Source organism: Apus apus, chromosome 6 (assembly GCF_020740795.1).
Source record: "Apus apus isolate bApuApu2 chromosome 6, bApuApu2.pri.cur, whole genome shotgun sequence".
NCBI classification, from domain to species: Eukaryota; Metazoa; Chordata; class Aves; order Apodiformes; family Apodidae; genus Apus; species Apus apus.
The window spans coordinates 37874260-37897721 of NC_067287.1; the positions used below are offsets into that span (position 1 = coordinate 37874260).

The 23462-nt window shown below is 45.7% G+C and overlaps 1 protein-coding gene across 5 annotated transcripts in view; it reads left to right on the forward strand.

Moving 5' to 3' along the window:
- Window positions 1-23462, forward strand: part of USP40 (ubiquitin specific peptidase 40) — a 40255-nt gene that overhangs the window by 2087 nt on the left and 14706 nt on the right. For 4 of the 5 annotated variants that reach the window (XR_007889934.1, XM_051623776.1, XM_051623775.1 and 1 more), the window contains exons 2-17: window positions 1646-1862; window positions 2149-2216; window positions 3340-3453; window positions 4042-4206; window positions 4960-5106; window positions 9507-9650; window positions 10971-11099; window positions 11476-11577; window positions 11897-12004; window positions 14520-14841; window positions 15325-15406; window positions 16429-16600; window positions 18448-18532; window positions 19410-19480; window positions 21343-21662; window positions 22563-22689. Coding sequence is in view for 4 of the 5 variants with exons in the window: in XM_051623776.1 (XP_051479736.1) it covers window positions 1664-1862; window positions 2149-2216; window positions 3340-3453; window positions 4042-4206; window positions 4960-5106; window positions 9507-9650; window positions 10971-11099; window positions 11476-11577; window positions 11897-12004; window positions 14520-14841; window positions 15325-15406; window positions 16429-16600; window positions 18448-18532; window positions 19410-19480; window positions 21343-21662; window positions 22563-22689 (2355 nt within the window). In the remaining variant the exon portion in view is untranslated. The remainder of the gene's footprint in view (window positions 1-1645; window positions 1863-2148; window positions 2217-3339; window positions 3454-4041; window positions 4207-4959; window positions 5107-9506; window positions 9651-10970; window positions 11100-11475; window positions 11578-11896; window positions 12005-14519; window positions 14842-15324; window positions 15407-16428; window positions 16601-18447; window positions 18533-19409; window positions 19481-21342; window positions 21663-22562; window positions 22690-23462) is intronic. The other variant, XM_051623774.1, reaches the window with a different exon arrangement.

Consider the following 23462-nt stretch of genomic DNA (forward strand, 5'->3'; position numbering starts at 1 on the left):
AGACTGGTTTGGGTTGGAAGGGGCCTTAAAAGATCATCTAGATCCAACCCCCCTGCATGGGCAGGGACACCTCCCACTAGACCAGGTTGCTCAGAGCCCCATCCAACCTGGAGAACTTCCAGGGATGGAGCTTCCACAGTTTCCCTGGGCAAACAAGGCCTTCCGTAAGCTCTCCTGCTGAAGGCTCCTAAAGAAACTCAGCTGGCACTGGAGGAGAAAGTTGTTGCTTGATGAATTAATTAGCTCAAAGGTAGGAAAGGGAAGATCAGCTGTCTCAGAGGGGAGTGAGGGGGGAGGTTCTTTGTGTCTTTCATGGAGCCTGTGTTCAGGAGATCATGAAGAAGGGAAAAAAAACCACAACAATGAGGGAGATAAATCAGCTGAGGGGATAAATTTTTCCTGTGAAATCAGCTGCAAAAAAGGCAAGTACCATCAGTGGAGCTTTAGAGTCCTGATGGGTGGCTGTGTGTGTGTAGTGCTGGAGCTTGAAGGGAACACCTGGGAGTGAGACCTTGGAGTAGTAATAAATGTTGCTTAAAGTAGTTTAGTGCTCAGCAGCTGTACAGAAAGAGAACAAACCAGAACTTTATTGTTTATAACTGCATAAATTATAATAGTGATAGATTATATTTTAAGGTTTGATATTTTTTTTTAATATAAGGTATTAAAATATAGGGAAATAACATTTTAATAAAGATGTATGTCCATGCTTTGCACACAACTTGAACATTGTAGGCAGATGTGGTCCTCTTACTTCTAAAACAGGGAAAGGAGGCAATGAAGGGATTCAGAGGAGGGAAATAAGGATAATCAAAGATAGAGAGTGAATGTGTCTTTGTGCAGGCTTTTGTCTGGGAGAGATGTTGGAGGGGAACATGAGCTGTAAGCTTGGAAGTGGAATGGAGGTAGAGAGGGGAATGATTATTCCCTGCTTGATTATAACTCATTGGTTGTTCCCTGCTGATGGAAGAGATGCAGCATACAGAATGAAATTATGGGATGGTGAGGACCAAACAAAAGGGAGCTGAGGTTGGGAATGCAAAGAGGTCACCAGGCTTCCAAAAAGGACTGGAAAAAACCCAATCCCACTAGAAGAGTTAGTAGTCACTGAGTTTGTGGCTCAAATGTCTGGAAGCAGAGATAATATTTGTGTAAAATATCACTGCATTTTTGGGCATTTATTACACTTTTCCCATCTCAACTAGCCAATACAGAGGAGGGGTTATTTGTGCACATGGACTTGTTGGAGACAGTTCAGGGATTTTGATGAGTTTGAGAGGCCTTTCCTGCAGGAAACTGTGCAACTTGAGCACTAGTTAATGCCAGGTGTTTAGAAGGACCCATTTGATTTCACTATGCAGGTTTTTGCTTCTGCAAAATGCAAATGTGATGTAGTTGGTTGTAGTTAAGAGTCTGTTTAGACCTGAGCCAACAGAAATGCTTTCAGTTCATCCTTTTTCCTTACATTGGAGCACCCTTTTGTCTGGACCTGACGTTCATTTTTAGGATGAACAGAAGAAGCTGAAACAAGTTTATAAACAAATTCTTCAGCCAGGGCTGAAAGATTCATCTCAGAGGTATAGGAGTGGGTGGATTCAATTGCAGTTTTTGTCCTAAATAGGTTGTTCTGTATCTTTTTTTTAAGGACTGTTTTGTCTTCACAATGTTTGGGGACTTATTTGAAGAGGATTTTTCTGTTCTTTCAACCAACCATTGTGGGAAAGGGAAGAAATCAAAGCCCAGAGATTCTGAGCCTCCAGCCCCCAGGGATTTCACCAACCTAAGTGGTATCAAAAATCAGGGTGGGACCTGCTACCTCAACTCCCTTCTGCAGACCCTGCTTTTCACACCTGAATTTAGAGGTAATGTGCTCCCAGTCTCCTTAGGATAATGTTGGAGTTGATATTTTATGGTGATATTTCTAGTTATTCATTCAGGGATCACCACTCACATCCAGGGTTTTCAGGAACAGTTTCTTTCAGTTCACTTCAAGTAGGTTATTACAGAACACTCAGCTCTTGGTCTGCAAAATCAATAAGATGAATGATGGCCAAAAGAATATCAGCATAATGCTTGACAGTTCAAATACAATAAATCTTTAAAGAGGAGGCATTATCCTTTTTTAAAAAGGCTTTTTTTCAATAACAGAGGCGCTGTTCTCGCTGGGACCTGAAGAGCTGGGGACTCTGGATGACAGCAGCAAACCAGATGCAAAGGTATGGAGAATTTCCTTGTCCTCAGGCACTGCTGAAGGCTGATTTGGAAGGTGATTGGTTTTCAATTTGCATGAAGCCCCTTCTGAGCACGAATGAAAGCCTGACTTGGAGTCTGAATGAGTTTTGCTTCAAAAGGGAGAGATTGGGCCTGCTTCTGCTGAATTGGAAGGTGGAGAACCTTGCAGGATCAATCAGGAACAGTTCCAAAGTCTGTACAGTCTTTTTTTTAGATTTGTTACCAGAAAAAAAGTGAGTCTAAAGATCTGAGCAGCCAAGGTGACCTGGATCTGAAAGGTTAGCAGCCCACCGATGCACGAGGTGGGATGAGAGTGGGATTTAATTGTTGTTTCAGAAGTGTTCATTATAGGTGGCTACAGAATTTCATTCTGTAGTTCTTGAGTTAAAGTGGTACAGCTGGTTGCTTGGAGATAGTTTGTTTTTTTTTCCTTGGGATCTTAGAATGGTTTTGGTTGGAAAGGACCTTTCAGATCATCAGGTCCAACCATTAACACAGCCCTGCCAAATCCACCCCTAACCCATGTCCCTCAGCACCACATCTGCACAGCTTTGAAATCCCTCCAGGGGTGGGGACTCCGCCCCTGTCCTGTGGCAGCCTGGGCCAGGGCCTGACAACCCTTCTGAGGAAGAAATTGTTCTTAATTTTTCCTAATTTCTTTTTGTAGAAGTAAAAGATAAGCACAGGTAGCTCATGAAACTTGTAACCTGCACCCTTCTCCACCCCCAAGCCCTCTCTTGAGCAAGGAGCACTTAAATCTGTATGTCATGAAGTTTCTGTAGCTGGTTTCTTAGGGTTTAGTATTACCAAAAAAAGCAGAGAGGTGTCCTTTTTCACTGTGGTGATGGCTTCATGTTAATCCTTCCAGTTTTGTGATAAAGCCAAAAGGCTTTGATCACAAAACTCTGTCCTTTGGCTGCAGTAACATGAGGCCCTGTCCCATTTTTTTGGGAATGACGTGTAGGTGTGAATTGAGCAACCTGTGTTCTGAAAGCCACAAACAGTGCTTGTTTCTGACAAGTGTGGTACTAACTTATTTTTATTTAAAGGATGGGTTTGAAGCCTCTTTCTAACCTGTTGGGTTTATTTGGGGGGTTTTCTTTCTAGGTTCGAATAATTCCATTACAGCTTCAACGGTTGTTTGCTCAGCTTCTGCTCTTGGACCAGCAGGCTGCATCTACAGCTGACCTGACTGAGAGCTTTGGGTGGAGCAGCCATGAGGTACCAATCACCATCAGTGACACTTCTTCCTGAACAGAGAAGATTTGCTGGTTTTTTTTTTTTATGTCTTTCAAGTCTGAAGTATCTGAAAGTACTTCAAGCTGTGGAGATGACGTTGACTTGGGTCAACTGTTGGTGTGTATTCATGTGTCTCCACTTGAAGGACATGCCAATTATTGACAACCAGCAGAAGATCATTGTTTTGTTAGATACAATTTCAGTAGCTTTTACTTTGTTTCCTACAGCAGGGTTTTTCCAATAGTAATTAGGGATCTTGTTCTGAAATACTTAGATTCTTACCTAAACTGACCTGTGTAACTTATCTTAAGAGTTTAATCTGTGTCTACCCAGGTGAAAGTGTCTGTGTGGGTTATAGTTTATGTACTTTGAGCTGCTCAGAGAGCACAACTAAATTAAGAATAAGGATAATAAAGATAGTAAGTGACTACTCAAAGTAGTAAATAGATTAGTAGTCATGGAGGCAGCTGTCTTTGTCACCCTTAATACATGTTTTTAAGCAATAAGCAAAGCAAGTGGCACTGGTTTATTTCTTCCTTCAGCTTCCTTCTTTTCTGGTGTCTCCTGCAGGAGATGAGGCAGCACGACGTGCAGGAGTTAAATCGGATCCTGTTCAGTGCTTTGGAAACTTCCCTGGTGGGAACTTCTGGTCATGACCTTATCAACCGTTTGTACCACGGGATTGTGGTCAACCAGATTGTCTGCAAGGAATGCAAGAATATCAGTGAGAGACAGGTAAAGCTGGATGGTGCTCCAGGGTAGAATCAGAGAATGGTTTAGATTGGAAGGGACCTTCAAGTTCATCTGGTTCCAACCCTCTGTTATGGGCAGGGACACCTCCCACCAGCCCAGGTTGCTCCAAGCCCCATCCGACCTGCCCTTCAACACTGCCAGGGATGGAGCAGCCACAGCTTCCCTGGGCAACCTGGGCCAGGCTCTCACCACCCTCACAGTAAAGAATTTCCTGTAGCTTTCTGTTCACCCTGCTGAAGATACTTTTAAATGTGCTTTTCTTTCTTAAACTCAAAAAATCATGACATCTTTCTTGGGGGTTGCTGGTGGCCTGGTTGAATCCAGGTAGTGTGTGTTGGTGAGGCTGCTGCAGACCTGAAAACATGAAAAGGATGCATGAATCTGTGAAGTTTGGGCTGGCATTTTCTAAACCACCTACTTCAGGCTGTGACTCAGAGGTAAAAAAACAAGTGGTGTTGCATCTTCTGAGTCAGCAAGTGTTGCTTTGGGTAGATGTATTTATCAGAGAGCTGAAACAGTGAGGTGACAACAGGAGAACATACCTTTACAGTCCTAGTTTGGTTGGGTTTGTTTAAATGAATTAATCTTAGGTGGATATATGGGATTTGTTCTCCCCCTCTCTTCAACAACTACAGCTCACATCCACTGTGGTGAATGGGATGAGTGTCTTTCTGATGTACCATGAACTTAACACCACTCACTACCTCGTTTGTTTTTGGTTGTACTTCTGCACAGGAAGATTTCCTAGACCTAACAGTGGCAGTCAAGGGTGTTGCTGGCTTGGAGGAGGCCCTGTGGAATATGTATGTGGAAGAAGAGTACTTTGAAAATGAGAACTTGTACCGCTGTGGAGCCTGTGATAAACTTGTGGAAGCTTCAAAGGTAGATTCTCAGTGCTCAGTTTGCTAAGGAATAGAAACTTTGTTTGCTTTGTTGTGTCTGCCCTCTGAAAATAAACACACACACACACTCCCCCCCATCTTTAGTCCGTTGATAACAAGAGGGTGCCAAAATCTGACCTGTTTTTTTTTTAAACCTCAGCAAATGTGTCAAGAAAAGCTTGTGTGGCTCTGCCCTGAGCAAGATAACAGATAACATGTATATGTACAAAACAAGATTTATTGTAAATAATCTTAATGATTGAGCTAAAAGTCATAAATTTGATTTATGTGATTTTTTGGGGTATTAGGGCAGCAAACCAGGATGTTAAGGTAATAAAACAAGAAGGTATCTTAACAATCAAATACAGGACTGGTAGATAGTTGGCAACTATTACATAAAGATTAACCATTTCTATGCCAGCAACTTAGTAATAGGCCTTATTTGGATTTAAAACAGTGATTAAAATAATTGCTAGGCAAGGTGATAAGACAATGATTGCAATCTTTTAAAAGAATCACAAATCTTAAAGTTCCAAAGCTTGAAAGTTGAAGCTTTCTCTAAGATGTTCAAGCCAGCTAATGAAGAGATGGGCAAGAATTCATCTGTAGGGATGTGATATTTCTTACCCTTTGTTTGATTTTGGTTGGGTGTTCCTTTCTCTCAGCCTCTTGAGGAGTAACCAATGGAGCAGATGACCCTGCTGGAGGGGAGAAGGTCCAGCAGCCTCCCAGGGAAAGTGTGCAGGAGTTTCCCTGGTCAAAGATGGGACCAAGCTTTTCTAGAACAAAGGGCTTGGCTGCTGTCATTTAACTACCTGACATACCTCCAGAATTCCCTGTTGGAGAACAAAAGGAAACAGAGGAAAGAACCAGGAAAGCCCTTTTCCTGACTAAGCAAATTCATGTCTTTATCTACCTGTTCTTCTTGTACCTCCATTTGGCCTAGTTGGGACCAGGCTGGGCCCTGTGTTCTTCAACACAGGAGAGCAGCTGGTGTCACAGCTACAGCTTGGCCTTCTACTGGTATTTGAAGGGTGTTACCAGTTCAGGGTTTGTGTGCTTTGCTTTCCCTTGGGATCCCTCCAGCTCCAGGCTGAGGGCAGTGAAACAGAGGGAGAAACTGAACCATAGAGGGAAACTGAGGCAAGGACATTGAGGCAGGGACACCACTTTGTTCTTAGGCACCAATTTCATTCACCCATCTACCCACTGGGTATCCATGGCATCATTTGCTGCAGCTTCAGCCCAGGTTCTCAGGAATTATTAGGCACTTAAATCCCATTCGAACCAACCTGATTTGGATCTCCAATCAAGTCCTGGGCGTGGGACTCTCTTCCACATCAGGTCAGCCAAGCTGTTGGAGAGGCAAACCTTCAACATCTCAGAAGTGAAAAGCTTTTCCCCAATGTTCAGGTCAAATCTCTTCAGCTGCAGTTTGTGGCTCTTGTTTGGCTCTTTCTTTCCTGCTGCCCAGAGAAGTTTGGCTCCATCATTGTTTCTTCCTGTTGAGCAGCTGTAGGCTCTGGGTTGGTTTTAGAGAGAACAGGATTTCAGATGGAGTTTTGGGGTTGGTTTGGGTTTTTTTGGCCTTAAAAATCAGCTCCAGGCTGGGGGGAGTGAAACAGAGACAGAGAGGAACTGAGTCACAGACGGACACTGAGGCAGAGTGCTCTGCTGCACACTCGTGTCCTCTCTCAGTGAGCTTTTCCACCATTTGCTGCATGCTGAGCCAGTGGCTTCCAACCATGGGCACCACCAGGAGTTTCCCTCCATCTGTGAGGCCAGGCAGGAGAAGGACAAAAATCCAGGCTCAGCAAAGCTACAAAGTCATGTTCCTGTGGTCAGAATATGGACTGAAAGTCTTCTCCTTCAGGCTGGAGCTTGAAGGTACTTCAGAAGGAAGCCAATCTGTTTATCTGTTGAGTTGTGCTGCTTTGTCATAATCTTCTAGCTAATGAATTATTTCTGATCAGTGCTCAGCTGAGGGTGGGAACTGCTGAGATTGGGTTGTTTTTTTTTAAAAAAAAAAACAGGGGAAGCTTCAGATGTTTCACACTTGGTGACACTGATATTCCCCAGAGGGCTTGTGTTGGTGACACTGGTCTGCCTGCCAGGGCATTCTGCAGCATCCTTGTGCTGCCAGCTTCTCCCTGGTTCTTGCTTTGCAGCACTTTGGACTGGTTTCCACAACATAGTGATTGAATTTAAGACTTTTTACCTGTCTTACATCCCAAAAGAACAGCCCAGTGGGATCTTTGAGAGTTGTAGGTCATTGAGTTGCTCTTTTTCCAAAATGACACAAAGTGATGTTTGGATTTTTTTCTGTGCTAATTTTTCACGTCTTCAGGTTTTTATTAAAAAGTAGCTTCTTTTTCCTGCTACTCCCACTATTTTTTATCTGTGGACAGAGACTTCATAGTTGCCTTTCAGTACCTGAAATGGGTCTACAAGAAAGCTGAGGAGGGACTTTTTGCAAGGACTTGTAGCAGGAGGACAAGGGGTAATGGATCAAAACATGAAGAGGGGAGATTTAGGTTGAATATTAGGAGGAAATTCTTTGCTGTGAGGGTGGTGAGACCCTGGCCCAGGTTGCTCAGGGAAGCTGTGGCTGCCCCATCCCTGGCAGTGTTGAAGGGCAGGTTGGATGGGGCTTGGAGCAACCTGAGCTGGTGGGAGGTGTCCCTGCCCATGGCAGGGGGTTGGAACTAGAGGATCTTTAGGGTCCTTCCAACCCAACTCGTTCTGTGACCTTCACAACAGCAAAGCTCTTTGGCCTCTTAGTCTGACCCTCTTCTGCAGCAGGAGGAGTGCAATCCAAAGCTTGCAGCACCCTTCCTGTGGAAGGGGGTGGGTGCAAAAGCAAGCTGAGGACAAGCAAAGTTAATCAGTGACTTGGGAGTTGAGGAACATTTGCCACTGCCTCACATGGCTTGGTTATAAGGGTTAAACTTAGCTGGGTTCAGCAGAGTGCGAGATAACAGTTGATAACAGGTAACTCTTCAATGTGGCCACCAGAGCAAGATAAGACACTGGCAGCTTCAAATGTGGGTGAGAAGGCACATAGCTGGGCAATTGCTGGCATGATGGGCATGGTCACAGCAGCCTGCAGTGACAGTCAGCACTTGCAGCAGGTGAGGTCCCAGGTAGGTCACTCTAGGCTTGGTGGCAGCTTTAGGAAGGTCTATTTCAAAGTGAAGGTGCCCCATTCCTACCCATTCCATTCCTCCCTCCCTTCAATACTCCATGGATGTTATTTTTTGCTCTTTCATGTCTTAGCCTCTAGAGGTATTAGGAGTTGAAGAGTCTGATGTCCCAGAACTACAGCAAATTTTCATGGTACAGTCCTTTTTTTTTTTTTTCCCCCCCACCCTAAATGTGGAAGAATGTGCAAAATCTTCTGTGCCACTGGACTCTGGAATCATGGAATGGTTTGGGTTGGAAAGGGCCTTAAAGACCATTCAGTTCCAACCCCCTGCCATGGGCAGGGACACCTCCCACCAGCCCAGGTTGCTCCAAGCCCCATCCAACCTGCCCTTCAACACTGCCAGGGAGGGGGCAGCTGAAATGGTTGGTTTTGCTTTTTGCCAAGGTTCCTGATGTGCTCACACACCACATTTTTTGATCTCTATTAATATTCTTCCTTCCTAAAAAGGCTTGTGGTGGCTTTCCTGCCTTGGAAGGTCTTTTTTAACTCTTGCTTGGTTGTCCTGTGGCTGGCTGGAGGGTCCTCCAGGACACACCTACCTCATGCCACTTGGGCACAGCATCCTGCTCACTTAGCCCACAGACCTTAGTCAAGGCCCTTTTCTTCAAGCAGCCTGGCAGATAGTAAGCAAGGTGACATTGTGGTATATTCTGGTGACATATTTCAGACCGTTTCTGTTGGAGACAGCCCAACAGTCTCTCAGCAACAGGCTGCAACCCCAGAGAACTGGGAATCCTCTCTGAAGTCACTGGAATAATCCTCAGGGAGGTGAGCAGGAGGACTTGGAGCAGAAGCAAGCGTGTAGGCAGCATTTGGAGCCTGACTTGGAAAGTGTGGTCTGACTTCACCTGTGAGCACAAACTCAGGGGTCTGAGACAGCTGGTTCTTAGTGTAAAGTTCAAGGACATCCTCTCCCAAAGAACACATGGACTATGGGAATGTGATCACCAGCTAGAACTTCAGCCACATCCTCCTTTGTTTTTTCTGTAAGAGGATTAAGTGTGATCACACCATTCGGGGAAGCTGTAGGGCTTAACAGAGGATCTCAATTCCTTTTAGGCTGTCTAGTTGGTAGGGAAATGGAGAATGCCTGATTGTAACAAGGCTTGGTTGGAGGCCAGTTGACCATAGCAAGGTGGAAACAGAGTTCTGGTAGAGCTGTGTGCTCACAGTTGGTTGTTAAAATCCTCTTGCAGTCGGCGAAGCTGCGGAAGCTGCCGCCCTTCCTCACCGTGTCCCTCCTGAGATTCAACTTTGACTTTGAGAAGTGTGAACGCTACAAGGAGACAAGCTGCTACACCTTCCCCATCCAGATCAATCTGAGGCCTTTCTGTGAGCAGGTTTGTACTGTTAGGTCTGTTAAAGTTTCTATATGCTCGGCAGAGAACCTGGATTTCGGGGACAACTTCTTGTCCTGGGTTGAGCTGGTCAAACTGTTGACAGTTTTGTTCTGCATTTTGTCAGGGCAAACTGAGAAACTCTGAGAAACTGTGTGGGGTTCTGCACTGTCTCTAACTCCAAATTCTTGGAATGCTAATTTGCTTCCACAGGGCCACTTTCTGAGTGGGAAATACCTTGTATCAGCTACAAGTACAAAATTGATCTGATGATAACCTTGAAAGGAAGACTGTCACCTGGAAATTGCAGTTTATGTTTGGATTGTTTTTGTCTGATAAGGTCGTGTATAAATTGAGCTATAAATGTTTTATGGGCTTGTAGTTGTTTCAGTTTTCTTAAGAATCTGTCTTTGCATTCATACACGTTAATTTTGGTCACCAGCTGAGCTGCTTGATGACAATTTTTGATCTTTAAAGTACAGAACATCTTTAATAGAGGCTGTGCTTTTGTGAAAGGCATTTTTCTTACTTGCAGAGCAAGTTTGGAAATTTCTCAGTGTTTGCATTTGAGGAAGCATTTGGATTTATTTTTTTTCATTGGTTTGTGTCTATAAAAGTGTTGCTTGTTATTTTTTCCTCTAGTCTTCTAAACAAAAGAAGCATGGTTATGAGCAAACAGGTTGATCTGTTCTATTACTTGCATCAATGGCTTGTTAATTTAAATTTTGAAATTTCAGTATTGTTGAGAATCCAGCCTGGAGAAGAGAAGGCTCCAGGGAGACCTTAGAGCACCTTCCAGTGCCTGAAGGGGCTCCAGGAAAGCTGGGGAGGGGCTTTTCATCAGAGAGGGCAGGGATAGGACAAGGGGTGATGGTTTTAAACTGAAAGAGGGGAGATGTAGGTGAGACATCAGGAAGAAATTCTTCACCACGAGGTTAGGAAGGCACTGGAACAGGTTGCCCAGGGAGGTTGTTGATGTCCCCTCCCTGGAGGTGTTCAAGGGCAGGTTGGATGAGGCTTGTGCAGCCTGGTCTGGTGGGAGGTGTCCCTGCTCATGGCAGGGAGCTTGGAACTTGATGATCTTTAAGGTCCCTTCCAACCTTCACTGTTCTGTGGTGAAAAGATTGCTTAATGAGCTTGTGCTCTGTCCATGGCTTGTGTCACTCCATGGGTGTATTCCCTGGCACTGAAGAACCTTTCCAATCTCTACTCATGTGAATGCACACTGAGAAACACCTGGAGCCATCCAGGTGGTGTAGAACTACCCTTGTGTGACAGACTTACTGATACATATGATTGTTGTTATTGTTTTTCCTTTTAAAGACTGAAATGGATGATTCAGAGTACATGTATGAGCTCTTCTCTGTTATTATACACAAAGGTGGCTGCTATGGAGGACACTATCATGTTTATATCAGAGATGTGGATGAATTAGGAAACTGGCAGTTACAAGTAAGTCCTGTTGGCTTTTTCTTCCTTGCTTGACATGTCTCACTTTTCAGAAAAGTATGAAGAGCTAGGGGATGAAATGCACATCCCAACTCATCCATATTTTAGTGAGGCATTTGGGCTCTTCCCTCATGGAGAAGCCTTGTTTGCCCCAGTAATTCTGTAAATAATTCAGATGCCTTTTTTTTAATTGTTCAAATAAATGATAATGGGTATTCTGTATGAAAAGAACCAGTCTGTAGCAGGTGGCAGAGGCAGCTTATCAAAAACTTCCTTCACCTTTCTGGATGGTGGATGCTAGAGTGAGGACAGCCTGCAATCAAGAACCTCTAGTTGTGTGTGAAACAGCTTTTGTGAGTCTCCTGTTTTACTTGTGCAGGAAGAAGAGCAGAGGCTGATTGAAGATAAGGCTTCAAGAGACCCCCAAAATGCCAAAGAAGTGGAAAATCCAATGATGATGTTGAAAGGGATTTTAGCAGAGGTATGGTATGTAAGGAGTTTCTTGCTTTGGTTGTGATATTAGGGAACCTGGAAGAAGGGGTTTAGTGTACAAAACTGCTGAATTATTGTCAAGCAGATAAAACTTGTCACTTAACCTGACTTTAATACTAATAGTGGCTCTTCATACCAAAAAATGGCCCTTTTTGAGTATTTTTTTTTTAAATTGCTTATCTAAGCTCTTGCAAAAGGTGATGTTACTTGGGCTTATTAACAAACAGGAATAATTTAAGCACTTCAGAAATGTCTTTATCCCTTGACTTTTGTAGCTTTTGTTATCACAGATTTGAATTTCTCTGCAGGAAGAATCTCAACAGATTCCTGTGAACCAATTAAGGCAGAAATTATTGGAGAAAAAAGGGGTTTCGTGGAATAAGAAATACAGAAAACAATATGGAGTGTTAAGAAAGGTAATTTGCATGCACACTGATCTGTTTTGTTTCTTTTACTGTTCAGATAATGTTATAGTGCTATTGATTAGTCACTAGGATGGTAATTGAAAATACAGATCCTTGGACTAGCAAGATAAAGCCACATGTAAGAGAGGCTGGCAAGATAAATTGGTAGACTGGGGAACACAGATCAGATTCTCCCAGGATTATCTGCCTAAAAGCTTGGATCTTTTATTTTCCATCTATCTGGCTGGTCAGGAAAAGAATGAACCTTACCTACTGAGCTTTGTTCCACTCGTGCCTGTGGATGAAGCAGCAACACCAGCACCACTTGAACACAGAAGCCCTGATAAGAATGAAAGGAGAAATGCAGAATTTCATCACAGAAATGGAGCTTTAAAAACGTGTGGTTTTACCAAGGGGAAGTCATGTTTGACCAACCTTATAGCCTTCTCTGAGGAAGTAACTAGGTGGATAGATGATGGTGGGGTGGTAGATGTGGTTTATCTTGATTTCAGTAAAGTGTTTGACACTGTCTCCCACAGCATCCTTGTAGATAAGTTGATCAAGTATGGGCTTGATGATCAGGCAGTGAGGTGGATCAAGAACTGGTTGAAAGGAAGAAGTCAGAGAGTTGTGGTCAGTGGGACAGAATCTAGTTGGAGGCCTGTGACTAGTGGAGTCCCTCAGGGGTCAGTACTGGGACTGGTGTTGTTCAATATTTTCATCAAGGGCCTGGATGAGGGAACAGAGTGTGGCCTCAGCAAGTTTGCTGATGACACTAAACCGGGAGGAGTGGCTGACACACCAGAAGGCTGTGCTGCCATTCAGAGAGACCTGGACAGGCTGGAGACTTGGGTGGGGAGAAACTTGGTGAAATTCAACAAGGGCAAGTGCAGAGTCTTGCATTTGGGGAGGAACACCCCAGGTACCAGTACAGGTTGGGGGCTGAGCTGCTGGAGAGCAGGGTAGGAGAAAGGGCCCTGAGGGTCCTGGTAGACAGGAGGATGACCATGAGCCAGCAATGTGCCCTTGTGGCCAAGAAGGCCAATGGCCTCCTGGGGTGTGTTAGAAAGGGGGTGGTTAGTAGGTCAAGAGAGGTTCTCCTCCCCCTCTATTCTGCATTGGTGAGGCCACATCTGGAATGTTGTGTCCAGTTCTGGGCCCCTCAGTTCAGGAAGGACAGGGAACTGCTGGAAAGAGTCCAGCTCAGAGCCACAGAGATGCTGAAGGGAGTGGAACATCTCCCTGATGAGGAAAGGCTGAGGGAGCTGGGTCTCTTGACCTTGGAGAAGAGGAGACTGAGGGGTGACCTCATCAGTGTTTACAAATATGTAAAGGGTGAGTGTCAGGAGGATGGAGCCAGGCTTTGTTCAGTGATGTCCAGTGACAGGACAAGGGGCAGTGGGGGCAAACTGGAGCAGAGGAGGTTCCATGTGAATATCAGGAAGAACTTCTTTCCTGTGAGAGTAACAGAGCCCTGGGCCAGGCTGCCCAGACAGGTTGTGGAGTCTCCTTCTCTGGAGACATTCAAACCCCCCTGGACACGTTCCTGTGTGATGTGCTCTGGGTGACCCTGCTCTGGCAGGGGGGTTGGGCTGGGAGATGTTTCCAGGTCCCTTCCAACCCCTAAGATTCTGTGATTCTGTGTGCCACTTCCTGGTTGATGAAGGCATGTCTCTAAAAGGAACACTGCCAGTAAAATATTGTCTGCCAAGTTGGTTTAGTGTATTTTTTGCTGCTTTCAGGAGAAAACTTGAAGTTTGTGTTAGAGATGGTGTAGAAAATTCTTGTCTGACTGTGCAGTTTTCACAACTAATTAGCTAGAAGGAGTTGTGCAGCCTGGATTTGAGTCTTCCTCAGAGGTAGCTGCTCTTGGAAGATGGACAGGAAAGTGATAGAAACCAGTTGTGAGCCACCCAGTACTAACCATTTCCAAGTTGGAGAGCTAATGGGAATGTTACCAAGGCTGACTTCTCACAAGTGCCAGATCTGTAAGAGCAGCACATGGAGCAGTGCAGGACTTGCCTTACTGGTACAACTAAATTATTTTACACTTTTTGTTGGAGTATCAAATATGGTTTTGATTATGATTGTAAGGGAAAGATTGTAAGGAGGGTTGGTTTTGTTTTGGGTTTGTTGTTGGTTTTTTTTTTTTTGAGGGGATTGGGTGGTTTTGTCGGGGGATTGGAGCATGGTTGGTGCCCACACCCACCCTCCCCTGCCTTCCCTCAAGAGTCACAGTTTTGTATTGTGTAATTTGGCCACCAAGCTTGTTTGAAGTATCTCCATGCTGCTAAAATGAAGGCTTAGAGCAGAGTGGGTAAAGAAAGCCAGGAATAGCACATACAAGATCAGGCAGAGAAGTGAGGGAGGAAAAATCACATTTTCCTGTCTAAACTGAGGGAATCCATGAGGAGCAATCATAAAACCAAGTTGGAAGGGATGGGGTTTGTGTGTCATCTTAAACCAGGTGAAGTAGCTCTGTTGAAACCTGGGTGTCTTCTTCATCTTGTCCTTGCTTTCCTTTTAGTACTTGCAGAACCATCCTCAGATATTTCAGTTCAGTCCTGATGAAAATAAGGTTGGCCTGAGGGAAAAACACAAGCTCCTGTTTCAGTCAGATTCTGAAGGACAAGGTCTCCAAAGCCCTCCTCAGGAGAATGATGTCCACTGGAATTCAGAAAAAACCCCTCCAAGGCTAAAGGAGAGTTCTGCTGCTCCCCATTGGTTTGATCTGAACGATTCCAAGGTCCAGCCCATCAAGGAGAAGGATATTGAGAAGCAGTTTCAGGGTAAAGAGAGTGCCTACATGCTCTTCTATCGAAAATCTCAGTTGAAAAGACCACCTGAAGGTACACAAAGCTCTTCTTGACATTCTGGGGGCTTCCTTCATTGCCAGTTTATTCTCCAGAGGGCCAAGAATTGAAGATAAAATTCTCTATCTAGTGATCATTTGGAAAAAGAGTTAACTAAGATAGACAGAGGTTAGCTCCAAGGAGGTGGTGAGCAGTTAACTGGCTATAGCTGGCACTTTTTCTTACTACATTTCCCAAATTCCAGCAGAAGATCTACTGGAACCAATTGAAGTTGTTGCTGACAGCATTTCTGGGTCACTTTCCCTTAGGGAAAGATTGATGGGAGGATGGAAGAAGCACTTGTTTTGTTCTTTGTATCGTTTGCAGTGTAATTTTTCTCTGTTAGAAAAGGATGCAGCATGTTTGCTCTGACTTGTCAGTGGTGCCTGTGCTGCAGTGTCTCCTCTTGATTGCTTTTCTTGTTTGCCAAGACACCTTTGGAGCAGCTGAGGCCAAACCAGCCTGTATTATTTGTTGCAGCTCGAGGAAATCCAAGGTACCAAATTCCTGAACACCTTCTGAATGAAATGAATGCTGCTAATACTGAGCTGCAAAAAAAGAGGTATATTCATGTAACTGTACCAGTCTTTTTCAACAGCATTTTTCATCTGCAGATCTCCAAAGTGATTTGAAAGGAAAGGAGCTCATTAGGTAGAGTCAGTGTGGTATAGATATTCAAGTGATTCAGTGTTACAGAGGGATATATTCTGATGTTTTCATTTTGGACATTGGTCTGCAGAGCATCCTAATGTGGGACAGGACAGATACAATAACATCTATGTATTTTATTGTAGTATAGACAAAGGGCTGGAGCAGCTCTGCTCTGGAGACAGGCTGAGGGAGTTGGGGCTGTTCAGCCTGGAGAAGAGAAGGCTCCAGGGAGACCTTAGAGCACCTTCCAGTGCCTGAAGGGGCTCCAGGAAAGCTGGGGAGGGGCTTTTCACCAGAGAGGGCAGGGATAGGACAAGGGGTAAAGGTTTTAAACTGAAAGAGGGGAGATGTAGGTGAGACATCAGGAAGAAATTCTTCCCCATGAGGGTAGGAAGGCAGTGGAACAGGTTGCCCACGGAGGTTGTGGCTACCCCATCCCTGGAGGTGTTGAAGGGCAGGTTGGATGAGCCTTGTGCAGCCTGGTCTGGTGGGAGGTGTCCCTGCTCATGGCAGGGAGGTTGGAACCTGATGATCTTTAAGGTCCCTTCCAACCTTCACCATTCTATGATTCTATGATGAATATAACTTGTGTGTTGGGATCCTGCCTTTACTGGTTCCCTGCCTCCCTGCTGGGGGCAAAACTAGGCATTCTACAGAGCTTCAAGGAAACTTACTGATAGTTTCAAGTTATCCCAGGTTTCTGGTGACACTCAGTGCATTTCTGGAAGGAGAATGGAAGAAATTATTTTAATGATGCTTGTGGGGAGGAGGTTCCCCATGGGGAGAAGGGGGAATGATCAACTTTCCTGTGAAACAGCAGCATCTCAGAGATAAACCAGCCATTTGAGGGTGTCAAACTCACCGGTTTTGTTCTGGTGTTGCTCTTTGAGGTGCTAAGTTCACCAGGTTTGTTCTTGTGTTGTTCTTTCCCAGAGAGGAATGTGACTCAGCAAACAATGGCATCGATTTGCATCTCCATTTGAGCTCCCGTTACCAATTTCACAATGGGGCTTTGCATCCTTTGCTTACTTGGAAGGAGAGTGTTGTGGATTTGACCATTGATAGAAGAAAAACCTTAGGAGACCTTCGCCAGTCAGTGTTCCAGGTACTTGTATCTCAGCTCTTCCTTTTTACTTGGGCTGCAACAACATTTGCAGATGTGTTTATGCCAAATTCCTTTAGCTCACAGAGAGATTTTTCAACAGCAAATGGAATTTTGGGTGGCTATAAACAATGTCAGTTGACACGGAAGGAGACATGGGTTTGAGGGCTGTTCTTGAAGTATTCAACAAGCCATGAAGTTGATGAAACTTCAAGTAGACTTGAAAGGTCAAGAGCAAGGTCCTGCACCTGGGTTGGCTCAGCCCCAGGCACAAATCCAGGTTGGGGAGAATGGCTGGAGAGCAGCCCTGAGGAGAAGAACCTGGGGCTGGGAGGAGATGAGAAGCTGGAGATGAGCCACCAGTGAGGGCTGGAGCCCAGAGGGGCAGTTGTGTCCTGGGCTGCATCCAAAGAAGTGTGGCCAGCAGGGCCAGGAAGGGGATCCTGCCCCTCTGCTCTGGTCAGACCCCACCTGGAGCTCTGTGTCCAGCTCTGGAGCCCTCAGCACAGGAGAGACATGGAGCTGTTGGAGAGGGACCAGAGAAGGGCCATGAAGATGCTCAGAGGGCTGGAGCAGCTCTGCTCTGGAGCCAGGCTGGGAGAGTTGGGCTGTTCAGCCTGGAGAAGAGAAGGCTCCAGGGAGATCTGAGAGCACCTTCCAGTGCCTGAAGGGGCTCCAGGAAAGCTGGGGAGGGGCTTTTCACCAGAGAGGGCAGGGATAGAACAAGGGGTAAAGGTTTTAAACTGAAAGAGGGGAGGTTTAGGTTAGACATGAGGATGAAATTCTTCCCCATGTGGGTAGGAAGGCAGTGGAACAGGTTGCCCAGGGAGGTTGTCGCTGCCCCATCCCTGGAGGTGTTCAGGGCCAGGTTGGATGAGGCTTGTGCAGCCTGGTCTGGTGGGAGGTGTCCCTGCCCATGGCAGGGGGGTTGGGACCTGATGATCTTTAATGTCCCTTCCAACCTTCACCATTCTGTGATTCTAAGAGGATGGGACCAGGCTGTTAGTGATGCCCAGTGACAGAAAAGGGGCAACAGGTACAAACTGGAACACATGAATTTCTTCACTGGAATGTGAGGAAAAACTTCTTTCCTGTGAGGGTGTTGGAGCCCTGGGACAGGCTGCCCGGGGAGGCTGTGGAGTCTCCTCTGGAGACAATCACAAGCTGCCTGGACATGATCCTGTTCAACCTGTTCTAGATTAACCTGGTCTAGCAGAGGGGTTGGACTACATGATCTCCAGAGGTCCCTTCCAGCCCTCTTACCATTCTAGGATTCTGTGAAAGCTCATTAGCTAATGATGTATAATTGGGGCAGCATGTACATGAGCCTGGGTTAACACTTGGCAGAACTCCAGGCTTATTCTTATCCTTTAAGCTTGTGGCAGGTTTGTCTTGGTATTTTCAAGGAGCCAGCTTGGCCTTTAATGAAGTCATCAGGGTAGTTTAGGAAAAAGGAAAGCTAATTAAAAGAAATATTTCAGTTCAACTTGTTCAGTGTGGTGTCTCTGCATTTATTGTCTACCATTTTAAAGGAACATGGCAATTTATTTTTTCACAGATCTTGAAGTCAAAGCTAAGTGCATGTCAGGAAATACTGTTTGCTTTTCCTCTGCCTCACAGCCTTTGCTTGGTGTCCAGGTGAAACTTTTGTCTACCTGGTGACTAGTCTGGGAGGCCCAAGTGCTGGAGTGTCTTCTGTGTAGCTGGGCTTCTTGAAGCATTGAGCAGGGACTTGTTAAGTGCCAAAGTGGCCAGGCTGTTACAGCTTCCAGCAACGGATTTGGAGTGACGTGAGTTACTCCCTGCTGGTGTTAAAAGGTGTATTTATCATTTTTATTCTTCCCAATCAGATGTTGGAATCTTGGGAAGGAGACATGACCCTCAGTATTGCCAAGCCTTTACCAGCAGGACTGCATCTGTACCAGGTGCTTGATGGTAAGACTTCCACATCCAAGGTTTCCATGTTCTTTGTGTTTTGTTCATTGAGGATTTCACTTGTAAAATGTGTGTGTTACTGAACACTCTTCAAACTCAAACTTCCTTGCAAGTTCACTGCTTTTGAGTTATTTAGGACACACTTACTAAAGAAATGAGGGATTTGAGAGAGGCTTTTCTTTGTAATCTTTGTTGTGAAGTGCAGTGAGGCTGCAGATCTTATGCAAGTTAAACACATTTGCTGACAAAAATACATCAGTCTGGTTTTTGACCTTGACTTGCTTATCCATGTTTGCTTTCCTACTGTTAACCTGGTGGGTAGAGGAGAGGAGCCAGGGTGACACCAAAGAAAAATGCAGGTTAGATTCAGGCTGAAGGAGGAATTTTGCAAAGGAAAATGGTTACATCAAGAGTAAAATGATTTATTAAGAGTTGATGAGCACGTTGAAGTCGTGAGTTCTGTCTCCAGCTTTGTGTTGTTACTCAGTCCTGAGTGTTTTGTCTTCAAAAGCCTGTTCAGCCTTTCTTAGATTTTACAGTCTTTGTGATCTGTTTCAGAAACTTGGGGTTCTACCAAAACCTAACCCAGCTTCCCATGCTGTTGGCATCAAAATACAGAGGTGCTCACAGCTGCTGGAAATATTCCTGCAGATGTTAGTACAGTTTGGTAAACAAGTGACTTAAAAAAAAGCTGACTTGGAGCAGGAAGGAGCTGCAGGATGGGTGTTGCTGTTGCACAGAATGGGCTTGGAATGTACAGGAGGTCACTCACACTGCAGCTTCTGTAACTTGAGCCAGAGTGTGTCAGAGTATTCCAGTTTACCTGCTGCCCCTGTTTTTCCAGGGGAGCAGAAGTGAATGTTTTGCCCCTTTTCAGGAGATGAGCTGACACTGGATGGCATCGGGCTGGTGGATGGAGCAGACATCTTCGTGTGGAATGGGAAAGAGGTAAAAGATCCAAATGTTCTCTCTCCTTGTCAGTCCTGAAGAGATCAGAGGCCATCTCCAGACACAGGTTTGGAAATGCTGGTGTGTTCTGCAGCTGTGCTGCTGCTGCTGGCTTTGAGGCCCCCTCTTCAGCCTCATCCTGAAGGATGCACAGTCTGCTGCTTGGTACAGTTAGGAATAGAATTAGACTGTGGTCACATTGATAGGTGTAGATCCCCAGTGCCAGTTGCCCTGGGCTGTATCCTGAAAACATCTGGGGCCTCTTAGAAGGAGATTGGTTGCTACTAATGAGATAACACAAACATGTGCCCTGTAGCAAATCATTCCTTGTATGAAATCAGACCTCTCAGGAGCTGCTTCTGTGTGTGGTTTCCAGTGTTGCATCTTCCTTTGATACTGAGGCTTCTGTTTAACTTTCAGCTACTTGCCTCAGTGGTAACACAGCTTTTATTCCATCTCTCTAATGGAATAAACCCACTAATTTAAAAATGTTTCTGTTGTAAAAGGATCCATCTTCTTCCAGATTGATCAGCTTTTATCCTGACTGATCAGCTTCCTGTGTGGTCAGATTGTCTTTGTTGAGGAACTGTATTCTTGGCCTAGGTTGACTACCAGAAAGGCCAGATTTTAAAAGCTAATTCTTTTGACCTGCCTCAGTCACACTTTTGGGTAGTTCTTTAATATCCTGAGGGGCTAAAGTTGTCTGTTCTTCATCTGATGGACACCAAGTATCCACTGGTTTCCCTGCTCCTGAGAATGATATATTTGCATGCAGACTTGGAGAAGAACTCAGCATTGTTTTCCCTTCCCAACATCTTTGAGTTAATCTGGCTGGTTGTTCAGTAGGTGTTTGGTCAAGGGTGTTTTATTTCTGATCATGGGATCATGGAATGGTGAAGGCTGGAAGGGACCTTAAAGATCATCAAGTTCCAACCTCCTTGCCAGGAGCAGGGACACCTCCCATGAGATCAGGCTGCACAAGCCTCATCCATCCTGGCCCTGAACACCTCCAGGGATGGGGCAGCCACAACCTCCCTGGGCAACCTGTTCCAGTGCCTTCCTACCCTTGTGGTGAAGAATTTCTTCCTGATGTCTCACCTACATCTCCCTTCTTTCAGTTTAAAACCTTTACCCCTTGTCCTATCCCTGCCCTCTCTGGTGAAAAGCCCCTCCCCAGCTTTCCTGGAGCCCCTTCAGGCACTGGAAGGTGCTCTAAGGTCTCCCTGGAGCCTTCTCTTCTCCAGGCTGAACACCCCAACTCTCCCAGCCTGGCTCCAGAGCAGAGCTGCTCCAGCCCTCTGAGCATCTTCATGGCCCTTCTCTGGACCCTCTCCAACAGCTCCATGTCTCTCCAGTGCTGAGGGCTCCAGAGCTGGACACAGAGCTCCAGGTGGGGTCTGACCAGAGCAGAGCAGAGGGGCAGGATCCCTTCCTGGCCCTGCTGGCCACACTTCTTTGGATGCAGCCCAGGACACAATTGCCCCTCTGGGCTCCAGCCCTCACTGGTGGCTCATCTCCAGCTTCTCATCTCCTCCCAGCCCCAGGTCCTTCTCCTCAGGGCTGCTCTCCAGCCATTCTCCCCCCAACCTGTATTTGTGCTTGTATTTGTGCCTGACCCAGGGGCAGGACCCTGCACTTGGCCTTTTTGAACCTCATGAGGTTGGCACTGGCCCTTCTCTCCAGCCTGCCAAGGTCCCTCTGGATGGATCCCTTCCTTCCAGGATGTCAGCCACCTTAGCAAACTTGCTGATGAGGAGACAGGGCCCATATTTTAGTCTCAACAACTTTATTCTTCTCATGATTGCTGTCCAGTCTGTCTTCTGTTGATCCCTACTGCATAGATCTTCCATTCCTCACCTCAGGTTGCTGGAACAAAGGTGATGACAGGCCCTGACCACGAGCCTGTGGTCATCAATGTTCTTCGTCTGGCGGAGCACAACGAAGGAGGGAAGGGCCAGCACTTCACTGAGTCCCAGCAGGTCTTCTCCTGCAGCACAAAGCTGGCTGATCTCCACAGAGCCTTAGCCCCCTCAGGAGGAATCATTCTGAAGAACAGCTCGGGGCCAGAGAAAGAAGCCAAGAACTGGGAAGTCTTTCTGGAAGAAGATATGAAGGAAACGGTCAGAAGTGTTGGTCTGACAGATGGATGCTCAGTCCTGATCTTGGACAGCCATGACCAGAGGTAACCATCTGGATTATAAGTATGCTTAAGCAAAAAAAGCAAATTTGGCAAAACCTGTTCTGTTACTTTCTGCTTGCTTATATCTATTCTTTAAACTCATTGTCTCTTTGGAGCTTTTTCATTCAAGATAATGGGAATCTTAAGCCTTGGGGATCAGTTCCTTGCCAACTATTAGATATTTCTTTGCTCTTGAAGTGCAGAGCTGTAACACCCTTTGACTTGCACTTTGGAAGGGGGAAAACCTAGTGAGAACAACCTGTGCCCACTGTCCCATCTTTGGCATAACCTGAATTTCTGAGGTCTTGAGTGGTGTGGTTATTCTGAGGGACTTGGTGGGACGTGGGAGCAGAGCAGGAGCAGAGGAGGGTGGGACTCTGCTGCATCTCCCAGCTGAACCTGAAGTTGTCAGGGGCAAATTTCTGGTCTCATTTAATTTTGTAGTGTGCAGCTCTGACATGTCTGTGTGCTTGCTGCATAAATTCTGACTTCCTAGTTGAAACAGTACTGAAAAACAGGGATTAAATGGAGCAGTGAGAGGGTTCTTCCCCAAGAACTGTTTCCATGGTTAAAATACACCAGCAGAGACAGAGAAAAGGCCACATTTTCATTATGACTAGGAATGCTTTGACAATATTTTTATCAGAAGCATTAAATCCAGCCTCAGAAAGAGAATTGGACTCTGAAGTGCCTTCAGAAGCTCAAGTCCCATTGAAAGCCAGTTACCAAAAGAGTTTGTAATGGTTTACCCAGCCCAGAGGTGCCTGGATGTTCCATGAGGCCTCTCACTGTGTGACTTGACATCACTATGAATGACTGAGGCATTGCTGGTTTGTTTGAGAGCTTTGGTATTTAGCAGTTGTGTAGTTTTCCTGTCTTTGACACCTTTGCTTCTTTTTACAGCTTTGTCAATGTGGCAAGTGGCAATTTGACTGCTTTTACATATGACATCAGCTGGCTGCAAGTGAAAAACTTCTGCAGGGTGGAAGATGAAGAGAAACATGTTAAAATTACTGCCACCATTGAAACAGTAAGGAGTCTGGTTGGCAGGGGGTCTCACCATCCTCACAGGGAAGAATTTCTTCCTAATATCCCACCTAGTTCTCTCCTCTTTCAGTTGAAAACCATTCCCCCTCATCCCATCCCTCCCTGCCCTTGTCCCAGGTCCCTCCCCAGCTTTCCTGGAGCCCCTTCAGGCACTGGAAGGTGCTCTCAGGTCTCCCTGGAGCCTTCTCTTCTCCAGGCTGAACACCCCAACTCTCCCAGCCTGGCCCCAGAGCAGAGCTGCTCCAGCCCTCTGAGCATCTCTGTGGCCTCCTCTGGACTTGCTCCAGGAGCTCCACATTGTTCTTGTGTTGAGGACCCCAGAACTAGACCCAGTAGCCCAGGAAGGTCTCACCAGAGCAGAGCAGAGGGGGAGAATCCCCTCCCTTGACCTGCTGCTCACACTTCTTTTGATGCACCCCAGGACATGGTTGGTTTCTGGGCTGCAAGAGCACATGGCCAGCTCATGGTGAGCTTCTCATCACCCAACACCCCCAAGTTCTTCTCCTCAGGGCTGTTCTCAGTCCATTCTCCACCCAGGCTGTATTTGTGCTTGGCTGTTTGCTGAGGCCATGTCAGTAAACAAAACCTAGAAGAGGAGGAGGAAACCATTATGATATCAGTGCATATATTTATTAGATAATGTTAAGTCAATATTTTCTCAGCTCTCTCAAGTCCTAACAGTAAGAACATGACTAGGATGCATTGCAAGGGTTGGCTACCTCTTGTGGACTGGCCTCTCAACAGCAGGTGTGTTAC